This window comes from Telopea speciosissima, chromosome 6, assembly GCF_018873765.1.
Source record: "Telopea speciosissima isolate NSW1024214 ecotype Mountain lineage chromosome 6, Tspe_v1, whole genome shotgun sequence".
NCBI lineage: Eukaryota > Viridiplantae > Streptophyta > Magnoliopsida > Proteales > Proteaceae > Telopea > Telopea speciosissima.
The window spans coordinates 58,532,491-58,557,095 of NC_057921.1; the positions used below are offsets into that span (position 1 = coordinate 58,532,491).

The window sequence follows — 24,605 nt, forward strand, 5'->3', positions numbered from 1 at the left end:
GTAATATTTAGGGTTTCATCCTGAATCCGAATCTTGCCAGAGAGAAGGAGAGGGGATAAGGAGGAGAAGGCAGGCCGAGAAGAGACGAGAGAGAGACAGAGAGACATAGAGAAGCTACCTGCGGTGCTGGTGATCGTTTTTTCGCTTGGCCACAAACCACAATCAAATTGAGTTGAATCGGGAGACATCGGGCTGGACCCTATTTATATATATAGTAGCGCTGTTTCCCCGCGTGCGCCAAGAAGCGATTTCAAAATGCTTATCAAATTCCATTATTCCACGTCTGTTGATTAAATCGCGTTCAAAATGCGAATAAAACGCCGCCGTACTGAATTTCCCACAATAAAACATTTTTTTGCCGTTTTGAATTGATAGGTGCAGATTTTTACCCAAAAATAATTTTGATAGGTGCAGAACGCCAATTAAATAACGTTGGGCTCTTTTGGCATCCACCCAATGAATGTCCAATAAAGCATTCAACGGTTAGACTGCTTGACACACATCACGATACGCACTTACGATGTGTGTCAGCCCAATCAACTCAACCCTCAGATGCTCATTGGGCACTCATTGAGCTGTTGCATTCATTGGAGAGGAGTCAGATCCAAATAACGTTGGGCTAATTTCTGCCCTAACTTCAACTCAAGTTTGAGGCTAGATCAGGCCCTCGTATGAGAACCATTCTCCTACATCCTTAGGTGCACAGAATATGGATTCATGTGTATGCCCTTAGCCCCTTAGGGTGTATGAGAATGGTTCTCGTCCAAGAACCTGATCCATTCTCCTCCTGTTTGATCATTTGACTCACAAGTCACAACAGAGTTTTAAGAAACGAATCGATGATTGATTCAAACAATGTCAATTTCCAATTCGAATTGGCTGAAATTAGTCAGAAGATTGGTTAGAATCAATCGGCGGATTTATTGAAGAGATCAAAAAGAGCAGAGGTTTTCTTATATTTAGATCAGTTCTAAGGTTGGCCTTGGATATTATTTCTGGTGTTTTTTTTTTTTTTTTTTTTTTTGGAGAAGATTTCCGGTGTTAAATCAGTTCAAAAAGAGCACTTATCGTTTCTTTTTTTTTTGGGCGGGGGCGGGGGCTATTTGACATTTCATTTTGAAGTGATCAAAAGTTAATCAATGTTGGTGAGATTTAGCCCATCATCAAATATCAATCCATTGACATGAGGAAGACATGGGTTGCATCCATGTGGCTCCACATCCATCCCATTGCTCAAATTTCTGCTAAAAAAGAAGCATTAGACATGCTTCAAAATTAAGAAAAAAAATCACTAGATTCCAATACCATGAACAAATTCTTGCTATTCTATGAAACTTTAGATTACTCTTTAACCAACACAGATTAACATATTTGACATGGACCCACTCATGTTTGCCTAACAAGAAGAAATTGTGTTTTGGTGACTTAAATGCCACCAACCTTGGTCACAACTAGACAGAAACCTGCAAGAGAAACAATACTTCCCCTTCAAAGTTACAAAAAATTTAAATTTGTAAAATTCAGGCTTGTATACTTTGTGATTCTCTCTCTCAGATTCACATACTCTTAACTATTTACCTTTACCATCTTGGCACATTGATCAGCTGTATCAAACCATCCACTGAAGGAAATTTCTGAAAAGTCTTATATGAGACAAGCATGCTTTTGATTGCACCTTTCAACATGGTCCAAGTAGCTTGTCATGACTTTGAACCCATCGGAGCATTTTTGCAGCCTTGTATCATGTTGCATCTTAAAACAATCCTCCTGAAATCCTCCAGACTGAGCTGCAAATAGCAGTGGACAAATGGAACCTTTACTTGAGGAGGAAACATATCTGATAAGAAGATAGATCAAAGACAAACCATATTTGAACATGATATCCATCTTTAATGGGATTTTCTAATTAACACCCCACAAGGTGTCACATAATTTGTAATCTTACTTTTTTGCCCTTTTAGTACAACACAACTTTTCCAATGAGGGTAAATTTCACGTGTACTTGAAAAATGTGCATGACAATGACACCTAGTGATGATAACATAATGAAATGTCATTTTGTTGATGACTAACTTAAAAACTTTTGGGAATAAGACAAGGGGGAATTAAAAAGTCTTTAGTAACGTCCATGTCACTAAAATTCATTTTTCATCATTCGAAAATTTGGTGTAATTAGTTAAAAACAATCTAAAAATTGCAAAACTTAAAACATAATTTATTGGCATCTGTAGTAACCAAAACAATGAATCAAGTATACTTCATGGGTCAATGCACTTGGTCAGCTCCATAGATGTGTCAGCATGTCAAACTTCTTTAACATAAAATATTTCGAGATTTGGTGCCAAAACATGTGCTTAGCTTACATGACCAATAAAATCACAAATTAATGTTTGGGAAATATCAAGTCACTCTAGGAACTCCAGTCAGTGTGACCTTGCCAGCGGCAAGAGAATCGAACAAAAGAAAAGCAATTATGAAGAAACAAAGGATACTTATTCATCCCATTGAAGTTGTGTTTTTAATCTTCTCCTTCCCAGTGAAGGTTGTTACAAACACAAAATTAACAAAAAGGAAGAGAGAACATACTGACCTTTCCATCACCATCGCTATCAAAGGAATTGATCATGTCCATCATCTCCTTGTCCGTCCAAGTAAAATCATGAGCAATTGCTACTCTTTGCAAATCCCTCACAGTTATTCTATCTTTACCTGCTTCTATAATGCGAGTGATTCACTTCATCAGATTCTAAAAAATACAAGAAAATGATTGGAACATTGGGATCAATTTCAAGATAAAGTAGTCCCAGATAAATTTACAAAGTCTCTTCCTTAGGTAGCTGGTACACTACAAAGTAATTTTAAATGGAAATAAAGAACCGAAAGCTATATAAATTTGTGTGAACGAAAGCTATGAGAATGAAGTGAGAGGGAACCTTACTCTCACAACTTTTTATAATATATCTGTTTAAATTTATTTTCTGTAGAATTGGTAGTATATATCTGTTCAATTACATCAAGTCTGGATGGGCAGCATAAACCACAAGATTGCAAACCTCATTTGCTTGGCACCTTGCCTGAGATGGTAGAGAGAATTTATTGTCTTTCTCTCTAAAGAAAAATAAAAATAATAAATTTTAATAACATGGAATTGCATCCATTATCAATCCAAATAACATGCACTCTTACCAAATGCCACTCTAGTCCCAAAGATCACTCTCACGGAGCGGGATCAGGGAAAAACACTTCCATGGTTCTACCTCAGGATCACTCTCTCAGAGCGGAATTGCAACTAAACAGAGCTGTAGAGTCTAGTAACTCAATCCAGATTATTCCTGTTCTGTAAGGAGATTAATAGTCCTCTAGATTGAATTACAAGAATGAAGAAAAAGAAGAAGAAAAAAAAAAAAATGCATGCCAGAATCCAGAATCTAAAACATTGATGGATTTGAGACAGATGCATAATTATGAAATACGAAATGGACAACATAAGCAAGCAAAAAATCCATGGATATACGATGGGTTAAAAATTTAGGGGAGTGACATGACTGACAGATAAAAGGGGCATGCTACACAAGCAGGGACGTGGACCTGAACCTGCTACAGTAAATGTCCTGAATTAGATCTAAGTTACTTGAATTCCTAGTTTTTAGGATCTTAAGTTGCTAATTCTGAAACAGGACTGTTTCATAAGATCCAACCGTTGGATCAGGCTCTTCTATGTGGAGTTATTCTTAACATAAGTCAGACCTTCAACCAGAATTTCACTTCATTCTGAATTGTTGATTGTTAAAAATTAGTTCTCTTGAATCTGATTATTCCTTCGTCACTGCAGTTCCAGAATTTGATTGAGTTTCTAACCTAAGTTCTTAGGCTTCTAGAAACCCATTAAGGTCCATGGTGATTGGTGATAAAGTATGGCAATGAAATTAGGGAAAAGAAAATGTCCAGATAGTAGATTGAAAGGATTAAAAAATCAGGTAATAACGTCGAGGAGATGTTCACTAGAAGGCGAAGGCCATTCCCACATATGCCTAGTGTATGCCTATTGCCATTATAGACTATCCTGATGGTCTGCATAAGGAATGGATCATAAGAAAATAGCTTGTTAACAAACTTTTTTGATATATACACCCATCTGAAAAACAAGTGTTCGACTGGGGCTGGGCCAATCTAGGCACGGTTGGACCCAACCTGATCTTTTGCCCTGGCTGGGTTGGGTTTGGAAATGTCAACCCAAGATAGAGATAAGGTAGGTTGGGGTTGATGCTGGAATTCAACCCAGCCTTTCCTGAACAGAATCATGCATGTATATGTGTATTACACATACTAGATAAGCAAAAATAATGCATGGAAGGTATCTACTGCGTATACATAATAGGTTAAGATACATTTTGAATATGACAACCTGGCCCAACTAGCCCAAAATAGAAAAAAAGGGGGTTGTCGGCCAGGTTAGCGTTAAGCCTAGCCAGATAGGCAGCAAGGTACTAAAACTCGGGTCTCGGTACCAACTCAGCTCTTGGAAAAACCGAGTCGAGTCGAGATCTCGCCGAGTTGGTGTATTTTTTTTTTCCGTCAAGTGAGGTAAATACATAGTAGATGGGTCATTTCCAATATGTCGAGTTTTGTCGAGTTAGGTGAGGTATTTAAGTGGTAGGTGGGTTAAAAAATGGGTCGAAACCGAGACCTGAACCGAGATCTCAGAGATCTCGGCGAGATATTGCACTTTTGAGACTCGCAGGCAGTATCGTCTTCGTTTTTTTAAAAACCGAGAAACTCGACGAGATCTCGCGAGTTCTCGAACTATGATAGGCAGAGCAAGGGCTCATACCAACCCAACTGAAGTTCAACCCCTACTGAGGCATTATAATAGGCAACAGGAACAACAACAGGAAAAAGAAAATGATTTTACCATCAAATTGGTAGAAATTTAATATCACTTCATCCTCAGTCATTTGCACTCGGGCAGTATGCTGGAGAAAGAAGGGAGAAGAAAATGAGAGACCAATAAACATCATAAGGCAACTTGCATCTCCTAATAAAATAAAACCATGGAAAAGACAAACCATTTTTCTTCTTTTCTTCTTTCCAGCATCCTCCTGAATCTGGCTCTCTCTCCTCTCCATATCTGAGACTTCTGTTAAGCCTTCAAGTGAAAGTGCAATTGCCTGCATTGAAGGTTACCCCAGCAGTGAATTTTTTTTTCTCAATCAGTAAGTAAGTCAGAAGTCAGAACTCGTGGATTGAACCAAGCTTACCCAGTCAGCTTAAACTCAGAAAAAAGAAAATGAAAAACATATCTGTTCTAGTGTTGGATGATATTGACCTTCTGTAGAGCTGCATCATCGTCAATGAAATTTGTAATACTCGCATGCTTTTGAAAAGTGTCTTTTTTCTTAGCTTTTCCAGTCTTAGAAGAATTTTTACTATTTCCCTAGAGAAAGAAGAAAATTCACAAACTTCATTAGATAAATCCAATTAAACACATGCAAGGTAATGTTGGGCAATTTTGCACCCATACCTAACACATTCATTGTATAACTGTGTACTGCATGTACACGTGATTAAAGAACTAAGAAAATAAGACATCCTCAGGAAACTTCCAGATAGGTACTCCTCTAAGGTCTAACAATCAAAAGAATATTTTTCTAAGTCCAGGTGTTGAAGGACCAAAGTTAATAGAGAAATACACTTGAGGTTAATGGGTTTGAGTTTTGTCCAGTTTTGATGATTTAATACGTTATATTATTCTAATATTTTTTCCATGTTAATGCAAAATCACACCTGACTCTCAGGCAATTTCTTTTGTAAGGTTCAGAATGTACATGCAAAAGTTGGCCCAATACTACAATGCTCAAACTCAACTCAACTCCGCCTTATCCAACTAAATGGGGTCGGCTATACGGATCCTTTTTCTCTAATCAGATCTAATCAAAGCCATACTTGTTACTAAGCTGTGCATGTCTTTTCTCACCACTTCTCTTTTAGCTCCTTCGATCTGAATCAAATCACCCCTCGTACTAGAGCATTCAAAGGCCTCCATTGCACATGTCCATGGCACCTTAAACAACTTTCTCGCAACTTATCATGTATCAGAGCTATTCCTAAATTAGCTTTAATTTGTTCATTCCTTATTTTATCTTTTCTAATTTTTCCACTCATCCATCTCAACATCCTCATTTCAGCTACCCTAAGTTTTTTATATGTTATTTTTCACTGCCTAACATTTAGCTCCATACATCACTGCTGACCGTACAACTGTCCTATAAAATTTTCCTTCAAGTTTTAAAGGAATACGTCGGCCACACAACACTCTGGACACACCTTATGGATATCGGAGAGATGATCTGTTAGTGATGGGCTTGCTTCAAAGATAGAAGGGGAAAGATTCTAATTTGATGGATGATATGGGAAAGATCTGATAGAATAATTTCAGATCTGGTAATAACAGAGAAGTCACAGGGAAGAAGGATCAGAAAAATCAGAACTGAGGGGGAAAGAGAGAAGAGGGAAGAGCGGGAAAACATGGGGGGAAGAGACAGGAGAGACAAGAGAGAGAATATGGAAGGCAACAACCTAACTAACAAAATAAACTAATTCAATCCATTCAATCAGGTTGTGTCGGCTTGTGAACCTTTACAATGTATTTATAAGCTGTAAAAGATAAGAAAACAGAATAGCCAACCCCATTTAGTTGGGATAAGGCTGAGTTGTTGTTGTTGTAAAATAAAAGAAAACAGAAAATAAAACTACCACTCTTTTATTGACTCAAAAACTGACCCTTAATTCCTGCTTTGGAAGGTATTCTATCTTCACTCAACCACCTAATAACAACCTAATAGGCAAGGTAACCTCCTGCTAAAAAAAGACAGTCCAAAACTGAAATAGAAACCAACAACTAGACTATAGTTAACTACAAAATAAAAGGAAAGAAACTCCTTAAGATAACTCATGATATGGAGAAGATCTTGAAGCTGCAAGCTGTACAAACTGGCCCCACGAGATAAGGTTCCTAAAATAAGGAAACCATTAACCTCAGGCCATAGAAAACTTCTCCAAACAGCTTCACAAACTCTAGTATCTAGAAAAACCAGATCTGAACCATTTCTTGAACTGCAAGAGTTTGTTTGAGCCATATGAACCGAATCAACCCAAACCAAACCAATTCTACATTGGTCCTCCATTTCATCCACCCTATTCTAATTCTTTGTGCAACATCATCCTCTATTTCCCCTTTATTTATGATTGAACCCTACTTTCAATCTCATTGTTACTAAAGTTACACACCATATATTCTGTTTCTGTTCTACTCATCTTAAAATCTTTTGATTCTGTAGTTGATCTCCATAATTCCAACGTTGCATTTTTTCATGCTTTTATTTCATCCACCAAAACAATATCATCGACAGAAAGCATACACCAAGGGATCTGATCTTGATTGTGTCTAGTCAGCTCATCTATTATTAGCGCAAATAAATATGGGCTTAAAGCTGAACCTTGATGTAATCCAATCATAATTGAAAATTCACTACCTTGTCCCCCCACAGTTCTTACACCAATCACTACACCATTTTACATATCTTTACCTATGTCAACATATTTACTCGAAACACTTTTCTTCTCACTTGCCAAATTAACTCTATAGGGACTTTATCATAATTTTTTTTTAAGTCAATAAATACCACAGCCCTTCTTACGTTCTCTAAGTTTTTTTTATTAGTCTCCTAAGCAAATAAATTGCTTTTGTGGTTAATCTTCCTGGCAGAAAACCAAATTGGTTACCGAAATATTAGTTTCTTATCTCAGTCTGGTTTCAATTACTCTCCCCCATAATTTCATAGTACGGTTCATAAGTTTTATTCCTCTAGAGTTATTACAACTTTGAATATTGCCTTATTTTTTAAATCAGAACCACAATGCTTCTCCTACATTCATCTGGTATCTTTCTTTTGCTCATAATCTTATTAAACAACTTAGGTAGCCAAGGTATTCCACAAATTCCTAAGCTCTTCCACAGCTCTACAGGGATACCGTCTAGACCTATTGCTTTACCTATTTCCATATTCTTTAATGCTTCTTTACTTTAGACACCCTAATTTTCCATCTATATCTAAGATTTGTGGTTTCTTGATAGTTATTACAACCTTCTAAAAAACAATTCATGTATTGTTTTCATTTAATAAGTTGTAAAAAAAAGTTTGTCCATCCCTCTTTAATTTCCTCATCACTTATTAATACATTATCATCTTCAATTTAATGCATCTAATATGATTAAAATCTCTACTCTTCCTTTCCCTCATTTTAGCTAGTTTATAGATATTTCTCCCCCCCCCCCCTTCCTTTGTGCCTAAATAGTTATAGAGATCCTCATATTTCTTAATCCATGCTTTCCCTACTATCTTCTTAGCTTCATTTCCAGCAAATTTATACATTTTTAAATCCTCCTTATCCTTAGTACTTTGTCCAGTTTAAAATGCCTTAATGGTTGCTTGAACTTCATCATCCCATCACCAAGTTCCCCTAGATGAGTGTCACTTTCATTTAGATTTGCCTAGAATATATTTAGTTACATTCTTAATATAACTTGCCATCTTATTCCGAATCACACTAGTGCCTTCATCCAAGTCCCACCTTCCCAGTGTCACTAATTTATCATTATCCCTGTGTTACTAATTTACTACAATGCTCCACCAACTGTTGAATAATCAATTCACGACGACCCAACAACACCCACTACATCAATCTTAAAATTGCTACAAGTAAGATCTTCTTGATTCTTCTTTAATCTCTACCTTACTGTATTTCCCACCATAAATCAAATTGATCAACTTACAATGAGATACAAAGAAAGTACTCATATTAGCACTTTGCATGGGAGTACTCTGTTAAAGGATGGAGGAAAATAAAAGGTATATTTTTCTTTTGTGTATACACAACAACAACAACTCAGCCTTATACCAACTAATTGGGATCAGCTACATGGACCCTTGCCCTCCAATCAGCTCTATTCGAGGTCATACTTGATACAAGGCCTCGACTATGCCTGTCTTTTCTCACCACTTCTCCTAAGGTCATTTTAGGTCTGCCCCTGGCTCTTTTAGGTCCTTCAATCTAAATTAAATCACTCCTCCATACTAGAGCATCCAAAGGCCTCCGTTGAACATGGCCATGCCACCTCAAACGATTTCTCATAACTTATCATGTATCAGAGCTACTCCCAAACCAGCTCTAATATCATCATTCCTTACTTTATCCTTCCTAGTTTTGCCACTCATCCATCTCCATTCTCCGCTACACTGAGTTTATTTATAGGATACTTCTTACAATCCGCAACATACATCATAGCTGGTCATATGACTATCCTATAAATTTTCCTTTTTAAAGGAATATGCCAATCATACAAAACTCCGGACAACCTCTCCACCAAGGTTCGAAAACTCGGGTCTCGGAGCCATCTCGGCCCAACAAAAAACCGAGTTGGGCCGAGATCTCGCTGAGATCTCGGCGAGTTTGTGCATTTTTTTTTTTTTTACTCAGAAGCTCATCTCGGTGGGTTTTAGACCTCTTTTGGGTCTGAAAATCGGTATACAGCCTATTTTAGGCCATTTAAACACAATGACATTATTAGATTTTGCAAAAACAAAGTCCAAATAGGAGTTTCAGTTAGTGGGAAAGCAGGACAGACACTTACTTATTCTAGAAACCAGGACAGACACAGGACAAATAGTCTTATTTATGCCTAAATAACTCCTTCAATATAAATCAGATTTAAGCAATCTTGGACTTGTTGGAAAGCTTTCAAAACATAGCTTTCCAACAAGTCCAAGATTGCTAAAATCTGATTTATATTGAAAGAGTTATGTACTAGTCAAACTTAATTCGGTGTGCGCGAATGCTGTCAAAATCGCTCTAAATGAAAATAATTTTTTGGACATCAAAACAAATGAATATTTTACCGCACTTTTGGTTTTTAGCAATGTTTTACCATAATAAGATTTATGGAATTTTTAGATTTGAGAAAAACCCCAGCATTAGAAAGTTGAAAATTGCACCTATCGCCAAAAATCCAGTTTTTGTTCTTGAACTGGGGGGTTGACTTTTTTTCCTTTTGGAATTTGATTTTTTAACTATTTTTATTGGATTCAAATGGGGGTATTTGCTTATTTATGAATAATATCTTAAGTAAATGAAATACAAATACAAAAGCATTTACTTGAATGATATTAGGCATAAATAAGTGTCTGTCTTCTCTGTCTTGGTTCCTGGCATAGATAGGTGTCTGTATACCAAGAATTTCCAGCAAAATCTCGAGATCTGGCACTCATATAAAGGACCTACATGGGCATTTTCCTATGTCAAACCGAGATCTCGGAGAGATCTCACCGAAATCTTGGATCTCAGAGAGATATTGACATTTTAAGTTTCGTAGGCCATCTCGACTCGGGAAATTGAAAAACCGAGAATCTCGACGAGATCTCGCGAGATTTCGGACTATGCTCTCCACTTCATCCATCCCATTTTAATACTTTGTGAAACATCGTCCTCTATATCACCTTCTTTATTTATGATTGAACCAAGATACCTAAAATAGTCACTTTGCGGAATCTCCCTCTCATCAAATTTCACTACCTCATTATCCATCATAATTAACCAAAGTTACACACCATATGCTCCATCCTCGTTCTACTTAGCTTAAAACCTTTTGATTCCAAGGTTGATCTCCATAACTCTAACTTGGCGTTAATCCCTGCATTTGTCTCATCCACCAAAACAATATCATCAGCAAAAAGCATAAACCAAGGAACCGCATCTTGAATGTTTTAAATTAAATCATCCATGATAAACGTGAACAATTAAGAGCTTAAAGTTGATCCTTGATGAAACCCAATTGCAATTGGGAATGCACTACCTTGGCCCCCCACAGTTCTAACACTTGTCACCACACCATCATACATATCTTTAATTATGTCAACATATTTACTTGAAACACTTCTCTTCTATAGTACTTGCTAGATTAACTCTCTAGGGACTCTGTCATAGGCTTTTTCTAGGTCAATAAAGACCATACAGAGATCCTTCTTGTAATCTCTAAATCTTCCCATAAGTCTCCTAATTAGGTAAATAGCTTCCATTGTGGATCTTCCTGGCATAAAACCAAATTGGTTCTCCGAAACAGTAGTTTCTTCTCTCTAGTGGGTTTCAATTTGAAACCTTCTCCCATAATTTCATAGTATGACTCATTAGTTTTATGCCTCTATAATTATTGCAGCTCTGAATATCACCTTTATTTTTGCAAATCGAAACCACGATGCTTCTCCTCCATTCATCTAGCATTGTCCTTGTACTCATAATCTTATTAAATAGCTTGGTTAGCCAAGATAAACCACCGATTCCTAAGCTCTTCCACACTTCTATTGGGATCTCATTTGGGCCTTGTGCCTTGCCGATTTTCATCCTCCTTAAAGCTTCTTTTACTTCAGACCATGGCTAGAATATCCACACCTTACATTTTCAATGGAGAACATGCCAGTTTATTTTTCCCAAGTTAAGTAAAATAAAAATTGTAAATGGGTTTCAAGCCATCCTATACAATGCAGAAGTATGGCACAAATTTTGGTGCCATACTTGTAAGTGTTAGTTTCGAGTCAACTCACTAAGGCCTAGCTTCAACTACATCAGGTCCACTGCACAATCTTGTACACCCATTCACTCTTAAAGGCCATATCTGCTATCAACTCATAAATACTCGGGTCTTTTCCCAACACTTTAACCCACATCTTCGACCTTCCCCTTGTCTTCTTCCCAAGGGTTATTGATGTAAAAATTATTTGTTTAATACAACCAATGCTTATATTTCTTTCAGTGTCACTAGTTTGATCTGCTAGGCATACCTAAAGAAAAAGTCATATTGACTTGTCAAACATTGAGATCCAAATAATCCCAGGCTTCTAAATCCAATTAAGCATTGAGTTCAGAAAACAAGTCACAAAGAGAAAAAGAGTCTATATGCCATGCAGCATTCATGTTTTAGGGAGAAGCCTTCCATATGCTTACATTTTCAAGTGAGGAACATAAATGGTGAAATTGGAAGTGGCATCCATAAGCTCTACCTATGACTTTGAGCCTTCAGATGCATTTATAATGACACCCATTAAAGTCTAGCTCACACAGTGATCCAGATGAGGATACACAAATCCGAAATGCAATTCAAATCAAATATACAAGGAATAAAACTTCAGCATCACAGTTCTTCCAATGCCCTAACCACCAAAATGGGAACAGCGCATATATTTTTGGAGATAACATCAAGAAGGTTTACGCTAGTGAACCCAAATCATTACAAAAACATCTGTAATGCGGTCATATGGAATAGACAAAGGAAAGATGCACATCACATAAATCTCAGAAATTTTTATTCTATGACTACCTTACGAGTGGAAGCTCGGGAAGACCCAGAAGGAACATCATCTCCAACCTTGACATCTTCCTCTTCATTGCCCTCTTCGCTCGAAGTACTCGCTCCATTATCTTCATCCGATGACGGTTGGTACTCGTCGTCTTCAGACTTCTTTCCTTTCCCCTTCCGCTTGGACTGCTTCTTAACGGAACTCAGCAAGTTAGAAGTGAGAATGGGCAAACCCAGGGCTTCCAATCGCTCTCTGTTTTCTTTAATCCTCAATAGTCTCTGCCTCTCGTATTCAGGAACTCCGTCATCCTCGTCTCTGCCGTGATTTTTGAGCTCATCAGAGCTGGACTTATCGTCGAGACCTGCCCTGACCATTTCGGCAACTGGGTTTGATTAATTTATCGAATAAAGAAGCTTTCACAATTGGTCAGAGAAGACCTGGCAGTCAAGGGCTCAAGGCAGCATTATTCATGGAGATTCATATCGGATGGAGAGATGTAGTGCTCACTGGCCGATTACAAGAAGGAAGAGGGGAGAGTAGCAGAGGAGGCCGTTCTTTTCTCCCGCCACGAACCTAGTGAGTGACTGCTCAGAAGTCAGTAGTAGTAACCCTACCAAAACAAACCCGTAATTCCAAGTTACGGCTTTGCTCTCACAAGTTAAACAAGACAAGCAAGAATTTTAAGCTTTTTGTTTTTGCATTTAGTGGCATCTCTTCCTTAGCAAGGTTTTGAATGTTCAAAGAAAATAAAAATTTTGATAAAGAAGGAAAGGAAAGGCAAGCACATAAATTATTGTTAATTTTATATCAAGGAATAAATGATCATAGGAGAAGTACTGAGGAAAATCATTCATGTCCTTGACTAGAGTCTATTAGAGGGCAAGGATTCATGTAGCAGACACCATCTAGTTGAGATTCTCCTGATTTGCTTGGTTGTGCGTATTTTCATTTATTTTAATCGTTTATCCTACTTTGTTTTGTTTGGAATCATATAGTTGATCCCATTAAGTTGGGATAAGGCTACGTTTGTTTATCATATGAAGTAAGATTGTTACATTACCCTTAATCCTTTATACATTTTTAACATAATAAAAGTGGAATCCATACTAATATTTCTCTCTCTTATTCTGACTATATGATCTTCATGTAAGCCCCATATGGAAGATATTATAAATCCTCATTGGTTGTAGTTTGTGGATTCCATCTTTCTCCTCCACCCCCCCCCCCCATCCCCACCCCCTATTGTAAGAAGTCCACCCTACTTCTAGTGGGAAAAAATTTTGCTGCTACAACGTTGGCAGCCATGGAAATGGAATAATTCGCTTCCCCTCTAGGTTCATAAATATTAAATACCCTCCTAGGTTTTAATTTTCTAAAATACTCTTTAAGATCCAATTTCCGTGGCTGCCAGCTTTGTAGCAAGAACAACAGCAAAATTTCGTCTCTTCTAATGTCCCATCCAACTTCCATAATGTCGAAGGAAACTTTTTCACTGTGGGTGAACAGAGACTCAGTCCTTCATTTTATTTATTTTGGGAGAGGGTACTCTGATCAAGCGACATAGAGGAGCGCACCAATGAAGTGTGGTAAAATGGTATTGTACATTAGAGGGCAATGAGACCATTTCATATGAGAAGGAGAAAGATACATACAGAGGGGCTATCATACTCTACCTTGACGGCTTAGAAAACCTTTTTCCCACATTTTATATGAAAAAAACCTTCCCACTATTTTTTTTTATCTTTATCTCTTCCAGTTCCCCAGTTCCGATCCTCTAATAGGAGGGGGGGTGGATCCCACCAGAGCAGAGTGCTTGGGCAGTAGGGTGGTCATTTCAGCCCCCTTGTTAGAGGAACTGGGGACCTAGGCCAGGTAGGGAATTGGATGAGATAACGATCCTGTGGGGAACCTTCCTCCATTTTATAATTTATTCAAATGAAATTTTGAAAGGTGGGCTTATCTTAATTATATGAGTAGACTTGACGAATGAGCCCAAGATGTATTATTTTGATGCCACATTGATAATTTTGATAAACATGAAAAACACATAAGGTTGGCAATTTGAGTAAAACAAATTCCTAATATAAAAAGGGAGGCTTGGTTATAATTTTAATTTTGATAATCAGAGATTGGTCAAGAATTACAAAAGGTGCCAAAAGGCCAATTGATAAGGGCCTTGGCTGGTTGTGGCTAATGTAATGGGCGCAAATCCCAACTTGACTAATTGACCTCTCTCCTTCCCTACTCCCCAAATATAACCATTTAAAAAAACAAAAGGGATTTGATCAAGAATTCAAAATTGGAATCATAAACAAACAATATTCTATCAATATGGTATATCTTATTGATAGTTTGATATGGTTTTACGTAACCATATATATGTTTTATATTAGCAGCATATTATACAATGTATGTATAAAAATTGCTTATCTTTCCATATTTTTGGCCTATTGTTAAAAAATAAAGGGGAGAGAAATTTTCTACTAACTCTTTCAAACGTGTGGATTCATCAAACTTAACATGCATAAAATATGACTTGCGAAAGAGAAAAGCTTGTCTAAGAATTTGAACCAATCTCTTGCATCGGTAGTTCCCCTAACGGAGGATAACCTTCATCGACGTGTCCGTTGCAGATATGAGGCATTACAAAATGTATGTTTTCAATGTGGCAAAGTAGGCCATACGAAAAATGCTTGCACAAACTCAGAGATTAAACATGTAACTAGATGATATTGTTAAATCTATTAAACCAATCAACAAATGAGCCGATAGGAATATGTATTACACGAAGAGAAGCCTGATTGACTACATGAGCCATATTCCTTAAATGTGTGGGTCTAAAAAGGCAACTTCTTTTAGTTTGGATACTTCAACATGGTATCAAAGCATCTTTTTGTCCTTCTTAACTTGTTTATCTATGCGTATGCGGACAAATTTCGGCTACATGTGAGGAGATGTTATGAATAGTCCAACATCAATTAAGTCTAGGTTTTTTGAATGTCTTTATATACCTTTGGGTTATCTCCACCCCGTTTACGGGTTTGGATTGGCCTTGCTTTCATGGATCACTCAAGAATCTTTTCAAATAGCTAATAATAGTAGTCCATCAAAGATAAGCGTCATGTAAAATTTGAGGGTGTTAAACAGTTTGTTCGATTCAAGCTTTATAATAAGGTTTCTTAAATGGTTTCAATTCATGAGGTCGAAATCATTTATTAAATAGTTTTGGTCCCCTGATTTGTAAACGGTTTTTATTTAGGGTTAAATACACGTACCCCTAAAATGCACCCAATATTCCTCATGCTCCCCTAAGATCCTGACAAGTCTACACGCAACCCCTAAAAATTCCATGTACCACCCCTACATTACCCCCTAAAAAAGTTTTCCTCCAAGTCTTTGACCCTGATAGCCTCTTAAATGTCATTTACGAAATTGACCCACTAATCTAAACAATGGAATACAAGACATTGTACCTCCAACCATGTGTTCTACCATTGGGATTTGGGAGCACAATCTCAACCTGATCAATACAACTAGTCAACTACCAAACATCATAATTAAATACCATTTTTATCCACAGCTAACAAAGGTGAGAGAGAGATGTTTAGAATGGGACTTTAATCCGTTGCTGTACTCATTGTGTGGTGCTATAAGCGCCATGTGTGCACAACAAGTCTTACATGATACACATGACACATGTAGTATCGCACGATGAGCACAGCAGTGCTGCAGTTACGACAGCGAATAAAAATTCCAATCGACTGACCGTTGAAACAGTTTAAAGTAACTTTTTAATATCTAAGGAATTCGAGACCATTGGGAGTGGATAATGCTTCCATGGTTTTAGACTTTTAGTAGTTTATTAAACGGAATCTACAAAGAAAGGTAGATGCCAAAGATGAAGGGTAGATGGCCAAGAAATTTCCGCATGTCGAGGTGTCGTTGCGACACGGACACGCATCCATCGAAGGGTCAAGACATACGACTTTTGGGGGGTGGTTCTCATTCATTTATATAAAAGGTCCCAATAAATTTAAGCGCATAGGACACCGTAAGGAAAGGTACCACGAAGTTTCCGCATGTCGAGGATATTTGTGACATCCCATACCCAAGCCTTCATCATGTAGTTTTTGAACCCATGTCTATCTAGACGTGTGCGTGGTACGCTGTCCTTGCGTTCAAACGTAGGGGCATTTGAAATGATCATCGTATCGCTATAAGAAGATGGAATTTTTCAAAGGTGCGATGATTATTTCACATGCCCCTTATGTCCAGAGGCAGCATACAAAGGTAGAATAAAGTTTATTTAGAAATAACATGGGAATTGGCATAGGATAAAAATCCTCTAGAGTGCTGAATCTTGCGATGCCTTGGCAGTTTAGGTTTGCGAGCTCGACAAGTGAAAAATGTCTCATCCAATAGTGCAAACTCGAGTAGAAAGAAAAATAACAATAACTGAATCTATTTGAGCTCGCATCATTGGATGAAGCATCTTCACGATCTGAGCTCTCAAACCCAATTGCAAAAGCACCGCAAGATTAAACAGTGTAGAGGATTTTTATTTATTGACATTCTCAACTCTATTATAAAATAGAGAGTAAAATTGTCAAGAGATCAAAGGAGCCGTCTATTATCCTTTATAATAGTACAAGCCTCAAGTGGTGTTAAGAGGAACTTATTACGGAGGGGTGAATCAAAACCTGGCAATCTGAGAAGAAAGCAACTTTGATAATACATAAGTTAGTTCATGTAATACCAAATCTCACATTTATGTCATCAAAATAAACTTAAGGTTAAATGTTCTCTGTGTCAGGGGTGTAGGCTGTGTCCAAACACATGGGGTGGATGAAATGATGACACTGCCTCCTTATTGGTAGGTCCATGTGTTTGAATAAAATGACTACCTTGCCCCCCTAGTGCGACAATACCAACCCTTAAAATAAATAAAGCAAGCAATTGAAATACCGTGTCATGTGACAAATAATGAAACGTAGATAGAATGATATGTATTTATCAAAAATCTTTATTTTATTTTTATATTATTCCACCATTCCACGTCACCCGTTTATACACGTGGCAATAAGTTGGCAGCAGTCAAATGGTCAGAGCTAATAATTGGTTGCCACAAGACGGGAATTATCCTTTCGGATATTCCCTGCAAGGATCGTACATATCCCTTTTGGGCTGCGAATATTGGAATATTCTTTCTTCCGTGGTTCCGTCTCACTAGCGCATCCAGCGCAACTATATTGGGTTGACGGAGAAAAAAAAACCTATTTCTTAAATGATGTGCAAAAATATTGGGTTGACGGAAACCTCCTTGTTAATCACAAATATTTACGTAAAGGCCATTTTTTTCTTGACCGGATTACCCTTTATTACTAACTTAGTCATTATTAATCATTATTAGTGTATTAGTTAAACAACTATTGACAACATCTACCTAAATTAATTTTTGTCGGCCTTAACTTTTATAATGGGTAGTGGGGGGGAGATAACGAAAATGCTAGCAAGTGGGACCCCATATCATCGGGTTGAATGGTGGGATAATTTGTGAGAATGTCTCCCTCCCTTAATCAAAAGGTTGAGAGACATGGATCAATCACATCAACAACAATAATAATTGTTGTAAATGTAACCAACCAAGGAAGAAATGCAGCCAGGTGAATGCGGATTGGTCTCCAAGATATAATAACCTTATGGCTTTCCACAGTAGTGTTATAGTCTCTCCCTGCAAAATCCTTCGGGTTTTACAGGATTATGTTCAAACTCACACAAAAAACCGAGGAAGAAGGTAAATCAATAGAACCAATAAACACTCATATGTGAGAAACAAAGATGTAGCGGATAGAGACTTTTAAATCAGAGAAAATCACTTTAGTATCACATTTAAAAGGTTAGGAACTAGGGGTGTAAATGAATAGTTAAAATTCGTTTCTGTATCCATGTCCGTATCCATTTAATACTATTCGAATCTTTTCGAAAGCTAAACGGATGCGGTTACGGATAGGCTATAGCTATCCGAAAAACTATATTTAAATATAAACGGATAAAATATTCAATCTATATCTGTTTAGCAATATTTGAATCCATCCGATAATTAATCGGATGCGGATGCGGATATAGCACTATCCGAGCTGAATCCAATCCGTTTACAGTCCTACTAGGAACATCTTTTATTTAAAGAGGATAAAATGTCTTTTGAAGGTACTCCATGAAATGGGTTTGTAAATTGAATATATCTGTTCTCACCACTTCTTTTATTGTTATTTTAAGTCTATCTCTAGTTCTTTTAGATCATTCAATCTAATCAAATTACTTCTCCGTATTATATCATCTAAAGACTCTTGTTAAACATGAACATATCACCTCAAACGATTTTCTCATAATTTATCATGTATCGGACTCTCAATCATTCAGGAAGAGAAAAAAAAAATAAATGACAAAGAGACATGGGAAGAGGTAAGTCTTGTTTGGTCTTCTCCACTTGTGAGTTAGTGAGTTTGATATATGGAATGCGATCCATTCCATCTACAGGTGAGCATTAATGTGCAAATGACAAAGATGGGACTACTCTAATGAGGTAAGTCTTGTTTGGTGTTCTCCATTTGGAATGCGACCGTTCCATCTACATGAGAGCATTAATGTGCAAATGTTAAAAGATGGGACTATTCTCTACTATTCTCTGTTGTTTGTTATTGTGATTGGGAAATGTTAGTGTACATCAACCACAAATATGTAAATATAGAAAAGTGACCAGCATCTCCCACTTTAATTAAAGTCTTACGTGTGTTGTATGCTCTTGGCTGTGCTTTGTTGGACATTTGGCCCTTCACGTGATTCATGGTTTGTATCATTTCTCTTTGTGAAACCCTAACCGTGTAACGTCATAGGTTTGTTTGAAGGGCCCACACCTTTGGCCACATGGACTCGGATCAAGATCGTTTTCAGGGAGTCCAGCATCCTAGACACACCTAAGGAACATCCGAGGGTTAAACTATACCACACACATCTTGATGCACATCTACGGACAAACTAAATTCCATGAACCCCATAAAAGGTTAAAGTATATGTGGGTTCCACAGTTGAAAAAGCCTTTCCTCTCTATTTAGGTATTTACTCCTCAACACGGTTTGCCGCGTGTACCTCAGCAATGAGGGTTATTTTCGTCAACTTTTGCACTTCCATAGCAATATAGTAAATATAGTTATATAGTCGGCTAAGTAATGTGGAAAGGGTGTCTTAGTCATTTAAAGTTTTCGAAATGTGGATAGCTTTTTCGCCTTTTTCTCAGCCTTTAAGATTTAAAGAATTCTTTGCGTTGCCATGCGGCCATGGATCACGCGGGACGCGGAAGCTGAAAGGAATCGTTCGTTAACGAACTCACTTACTCCACAGAGAAGAAAAGAGAGCTAACAGTAGAGAAAGAGTGAAAGAATCTAGCAAATTTGAGAGCTAAGCTGAGCAAGGTGTGTTGCTTTCTCAGAGTTTGATTTTCGTTTCTGCTTGAAAATTGTTGTTTTTTCTCAAATGGATTTCTGTAAATCATGACTTTCATGTTCTTTTTCGATTTCTTCTTGTTGATGGAACTATGATTTATGAGTATCGTAAACGTAAATTTGATAAATGTGATTTTTCAATAGTTTTTTGGTCAAAACTTATTTGTTGCTTGAACTCTGCTTCAGTTTATTGTCGGTGGATCCTTCCTGTTGCTCCTTGGAGTCTTTAAACGATGACTATAGAAGAGGAAACTCTGTTTGAATTGTCGTTCTTCTTTTTTGTAAAATTTCCTGTATCTCTTGAATCAATCCATGGTTCTTCTGGGTTTAATCTACAAATCATTCTCTGCTTTGTGTTCATCTGGGGTAGGATCTTAGTCAATCATCGGAAGTTGCATTTAAGTCACTTATGTGTTTGATGAAGGAAAAATTGCTTAAAGTTGCCTCTTTTTTTTTTCCACCAGTTTTTACAGGTGTTTATTAGCCCGAGCTAGTTAGTGGCTGTAAAAGCACCAAGACTTGGTGGCATTCAACTTTGGTGAAGATTGTGAGGTTGTTCTTTCGATTAACGAGCTTCGAAGTTGTTCATATCGATCTTAAATACAGAGGAAATTAAGGTATTGACTAATCGATCAGTCTGTATTTCCTTATTAAACCATGTAGTTGTTTAGATCATGTTCCAATGAAATTCTCTTCATTATGGGTTGAGTACAAGAACACAATCTGAAACCTTTTGGATTTTCCTTTAATTCGATACATATCAGTAAGGAATTGCTTAATTACAATCCAATATTCATGCTTTACTGTTTCTGGGTTTCAGGTGAAGCACTTGGTTCTATAGGAGGAAGACGATTACTTGTTTTTTTTTCTTTTTGGGAGTATCTTCCTCTGTTCAGTTTCCACAGAAAGAATTCGGAGATGGGTTCATTAGGGGAAACAATACCTGAAGAAACTTGTACCAAACCTCCTGGAATTCGGTTCTTAGAGTACATAAAGAACTCTGCTATATCATTCAGAGCCTACCAGACCATTGTCCTAATTGTCACATTTTTAGCTTACGCTAGCTATCATGCCACTCGAAAGACCACAAGCATAGTCAAGAGTACCCTTGACCCTAAAGCATCCCAAGTGAACTTGAACTTCTCTCCATGGCCAAGGAACCACTTCCAAAGATCGACCGAGAACAAATCAGTCTCGACTGTCCTCAACAGTGGTTGGGCGCCTTTTGATGGATCAGATGGCTCTGCTATGCTAGGGGAACTGGATGTAGCTTTCCTTGCAGTTTATTCCTTGGGAATGTATTTTGCTGGACACTTGGGGGATCGGTTGGATTTGAGGATCTTCTTGACAGTGGGAATGGTTGGGACTGGTCTATTTACTTCTCTCTTTGGGTTAGGGTATTGGTTTAATATCCATAATTTCTACTACTTCTTGATAGTTCAGATGATTGCAGGTCTTTTCCAGGCAACTGGATGGCCTTCAGTGGTTGCAGTAGTTGGGAATTGGTTTGGGAAAAAGAAGCGTGGGCTGATTATGGGTATTTGGAATGCCCACACTTCTGTTGGAAACATTACAGGATCTTTGATTGCTTCAGCTTTACTGAAGTATGGTTGGGGTTGGTCCTTTGTCGTTCCTGGTCTCCTTATTTCTTTTGTTGGGGTGGTGGTGTTTCTGTTGTTGCCAGTTACTCCAGCTTCTGTGGGAGCTGACAAAGATGATGATGATGAAATGCAACCACCTAAGAAAAATGCTGAGGGAGTAACAGAACCTTTATTAGGATCAGAGTCGGAGGTGGTTAAAGACAAACCTGTTGGGTTCATTGAAGCATGGAAAATTCCTGGGGTTGCCCCTTTTGCTCTTTGCCTCTTCTTCTCCAAGCTGGTGGCTTATACATTTCTCTATTGGCTTCCATTCTACATTACCGACACAGGTACCAATTTCTTTCTCTTTACTCCTACTTCACAGGAAATGAATTGAGATTAAGGTTATTCATTGTCTGTTATGGGTCTCAAGAAATATACATAGATATTGAGATTCATCAAAAAGGTAATCCTAACATTGATCTCATGTCATTTGGACACTAACATGACACAGATTAGCTAGAACGAAAAATAAAAGAGCCATTCCCTGTCATAAAGCTTAGGTGGTAAGTGTCCTCCATGGATGCTGAATACAATATGTGGAATACTGTTACCTATTTGTTTAGGTTAATAGATAATGTTCCAAGATTGTCGAAAGAATATATTGATTTTGATCTACACTATTTTTATGAAAAAAGCATGTAATCGTACTCTCCTCCCCAAATAAATATAACATGTTTTGTTTAGAGTCTCATCTAAGATGAGAAAACTGGGTTCCCTTATTGATTTTGTTCTGTTCTCATCCTGCAGCAATCGACGGTAAGTATTTGTCCGATGAGACGGCAGGTAGCCTATCTACAATGTTTGATGTTGGAGGGATAGTTGGTGGAATTCTTGCCGGGTACATTTCAGATCGCCTGAATGCTAGAGCCATTACAGCAGCAAGCTTCACATACTGTGCAATCCCAGTACTTTACTTTTACCGGAGCTACGGATATGTCTCCTTGTCTATGAACATTTCCCTCATGTTCATCACTGGCATGCTTGTCAATGGCCCCTATGCTCTTATTACAACAGCAGTATCCGCCGACTTGGGTACACACAGCTCATTGAATGGAAACTCACGAGCATTGGCAACAGTTACAGCAATCATAGATGGAACAGGTTCTGTGGGAGCTGCCATTGGACCATTGTTTACAGGTTACATTGCTGCCAAGAGCTGGAATGCAGTATTTACAATGCTGATGACGGCCGCTCTGGTGGCAGGGCTTCTTCTAACAAGACTAGTGGTGGCCGAGGTGGCTGCAAAGATTCAGTTTTCAGGGTCACAAGGTAGCACCCAGTCGAGGCCTGAAGCTACAGTGTGATTTCTTATTAAGGGTTGAAGAGGGTGTCGTGTGTTGTTCCTGATGTTATCATCCAGAATGTGTAGATCTGGTTGATTGCCCCTGATGATGATATGGATGAAGGGGTGGAATGACAATGACATGTTGCAGAACCTCTCCTTGCCTTTGAAAGACAAGATTGAAAGACAAGAGAGTAGTATGGATCCAGCGAGTGGGATCTCGCTTACTCGAGGATAACCTCTCCTTGTGTTTGTTCTCCATGATCAAGATTGCATTTGGAGGAGGGTCGGGTCCTTATATATACACATACACATTACCTCTGTAAGTTTATTAACCAGGTTTGGCATTGGCATCCAAAGAAATGGCAAATTTAGCAAGAATCTGTCTCATCTCCTCTTTAGTTAGGCTAAGGAAAACCTGGATCTGAGAGGCAGGTAAACTAGAGCATTGTTGTGGTCTATATTAGGCATGGTTGCAAGAGTAGCATTGATCCAATGAGTGGGTTCTCAGGCATGTCAGGGAAAAATGGTGTTTCCAGAGACGAAATACGAAAAGTCCAGATTAAGGAAACATGAGAACAGTATCATGCAACAAAGTAGCAAACACCTCCACACCCAACCCCCCGGGGGCCCAAAAAACAAAAAAAATTCAAACTTTTTTTCTAACGAGCAACATATACCATAAATTTGGCAACGAACGTACCCCTACTTCACCATCTGGGTCCCCATTAATGTATGTTTGAAGGGCCACAACAAGCATGTATGCTGGCTAGATATACTATACCTTTGGTTGCAAAGGGAACAAAAGGGAAGGGAAGTGAAAGTTTTTCAAATTTCAAAAAGAAATTTTTGTAATTATAAAATGGGAAAAAGAATGCTACCTGGTTATGTACGCCGGACTCATGAGCATCCAAAATTACAGTCCCACCTCTCATGAAATCAGATTCACATCTATGTTGAAATCACTGTGCACACTCTCATTGGCCTGCATGCTAGTGTAAGGGCTACATGACCAGACATGAATCTCTTGCCCTTGTAAAATAAGGAAAAAGGATGCTACTTGGTTGTGTCTTATATGGCCCTTGCAGCCAAACATAAGAGTATGGGAAAGTACCACCTTGTTCCCGATGAAATAAAAAATCACATCTATGTTGATGACCTTGCAAGGACTCCCATTGATCCCATGCTGGTGCAGGCAATACACGACTAGACACTGATCCCTTGCCTTGTAAATTATTACCCAGCATGTTTACATCCTTAACACTAAATCATTTCTTATTTGATTATTATTACCCTAAGTGTTTGTCATTAACTTCAAAATCATTCCTTATTTGTTTATTAAATTTCACTTTATTGTGCATCCAAATTCCTTGAATTAAAAAAAAAATCACATCTAAAAAATATCATTATTAAATATAATAAAAAATTTAAGTAGATTATACAATCAGATTGGATAATGATTACAATAAAAAATTTAAGTAGATTATACAATCATACTAGACAATTATTACAAATTTTTTTTTAGGTTTGAAAACTTCCCTTCCCTTCTCTTTAATTCTCTTGCAACCAAATATAGCCAGGGATTTCTACTGAATGAAAGTGAAAGTACAAAGATGTTTTAGTACAGTTTTTCAACTCTCTCTAGATTTGGGGCACGCCCATATGTTATTTGAGCCCAAATGTTGGAAACATTTTTCATGTAAAAGGGGAAATGTTCTCTGCAACACTTGGGGGCGGGTGAAATGACCAGCCCACCTCACCCCATGTGTCTGGT

At 37.8% G+C, this 24,605-nt stretch overlaps 2 protein-coding genes across 3 annotated transcripts; one reads left to right on the forward strand and one right to left on the reverse strand.

Moving 5' to 3' along the window:
* Positions 1-1,543: 1,543 nt before the first annotated feature.
* On the reverse strand, positions 1,544-12,789 carry LOC122664197 (serrate RNA effector molecule homolog). Its single transcript, XM_043859912.1, has 6 exons — positions 12,428-12,789; positions 5,327-5,434; positions 5,067-5,168; positions 4,913-4,973; positions 2,591-2,715; positions 1,544-1,787 (listed from the first exon to the last, which is right to left on the reverse strand). The coding sequence occupies exons 1-6, from the start codon at positions 12,779-12,781 to the stop codon at positions 1,701-1,703; spliced, it is 837 nt and encodes a 278-aa protein (XP_043715847.1). The 5' UTR covers positions 12,782-12,789; the 3' UTR covers positions 1,544-1,700.
* LOC122664195 (putative glycerol-3-phosphate transporter 1) lies at positions 9,066-23,004 on the forward strand. Of its 2 annotated transcripts, none has more exons than XM_043859911.1 (3): positions 9,066-9,070; positions 20,803-21,836; positions 22,297-23,004. In XM_043859911.1, exons 2-3 carry the CDS (start codon positions 20,825-20,827, stop codon positions 22,851-22,853), a joined length of 1,569 nt encoding a protein of 522 aa, XP_043715846.1. In that variant the 5' UTR covers positions 9,066-9,070; positions 20,803-20,824; the 3' UTR covers positions 22,854-23,004. The 2 variants fall into 2 exon arrangements, with proteins under 2 accessions (XP_043715846.1, XP_043715845.1); XM_043859910.1 differs by lacking the exon at positions 9,066-9,070 and adding an exon at positions 20,744-20,762.
* The last annotated feature ends 1,601 nt before the right edge of the window (positions 23,005-24,605 follow it).

What these genes read in the sequence shown, in the direction of transcription:
- LOC122664197 (XM_043859912.1), bottom strand. Translation starts at nt 12,781, where the DNA reads ATGGTCAGGGCAGGTCTCGACGATAAGTCCAGCTCTGATGAGCTCAAA. An exon ending in ATGATGCAGCTCTACAGAAG is followed by an intron (nt 5,169 to 5,326) that starts GTCAATATCATC and finishes CCTTCAATGCAG; the next exon opens with GCAATTGCACTTTCACTTGA. An exon ending in AAATTTCTACCAATTTGATG is followed by an intron (nt 2,716 to 4,912) that starts GTAAAATCATTT and finishes CTCGCATTATAG; the next exon opens with AAGCAGGTAAAGATAGAATA.
- LOC122664195 (XM_043859911.1), top strand. Translation starts at nt 20,825, where the DNA reads ATGGGTTCATTAGGGGAAACAATACCTGAAGAAACTTGTACCAAACCT. An exon ending in ATTCTACATTACCGACACAG is followed by an intron (nt 21,837 to 22,296) that starts GTACCAATTTCT and finishes CTCATCCTGCAG; the next exon opens with CAATCGACGGTAAGTATTTG.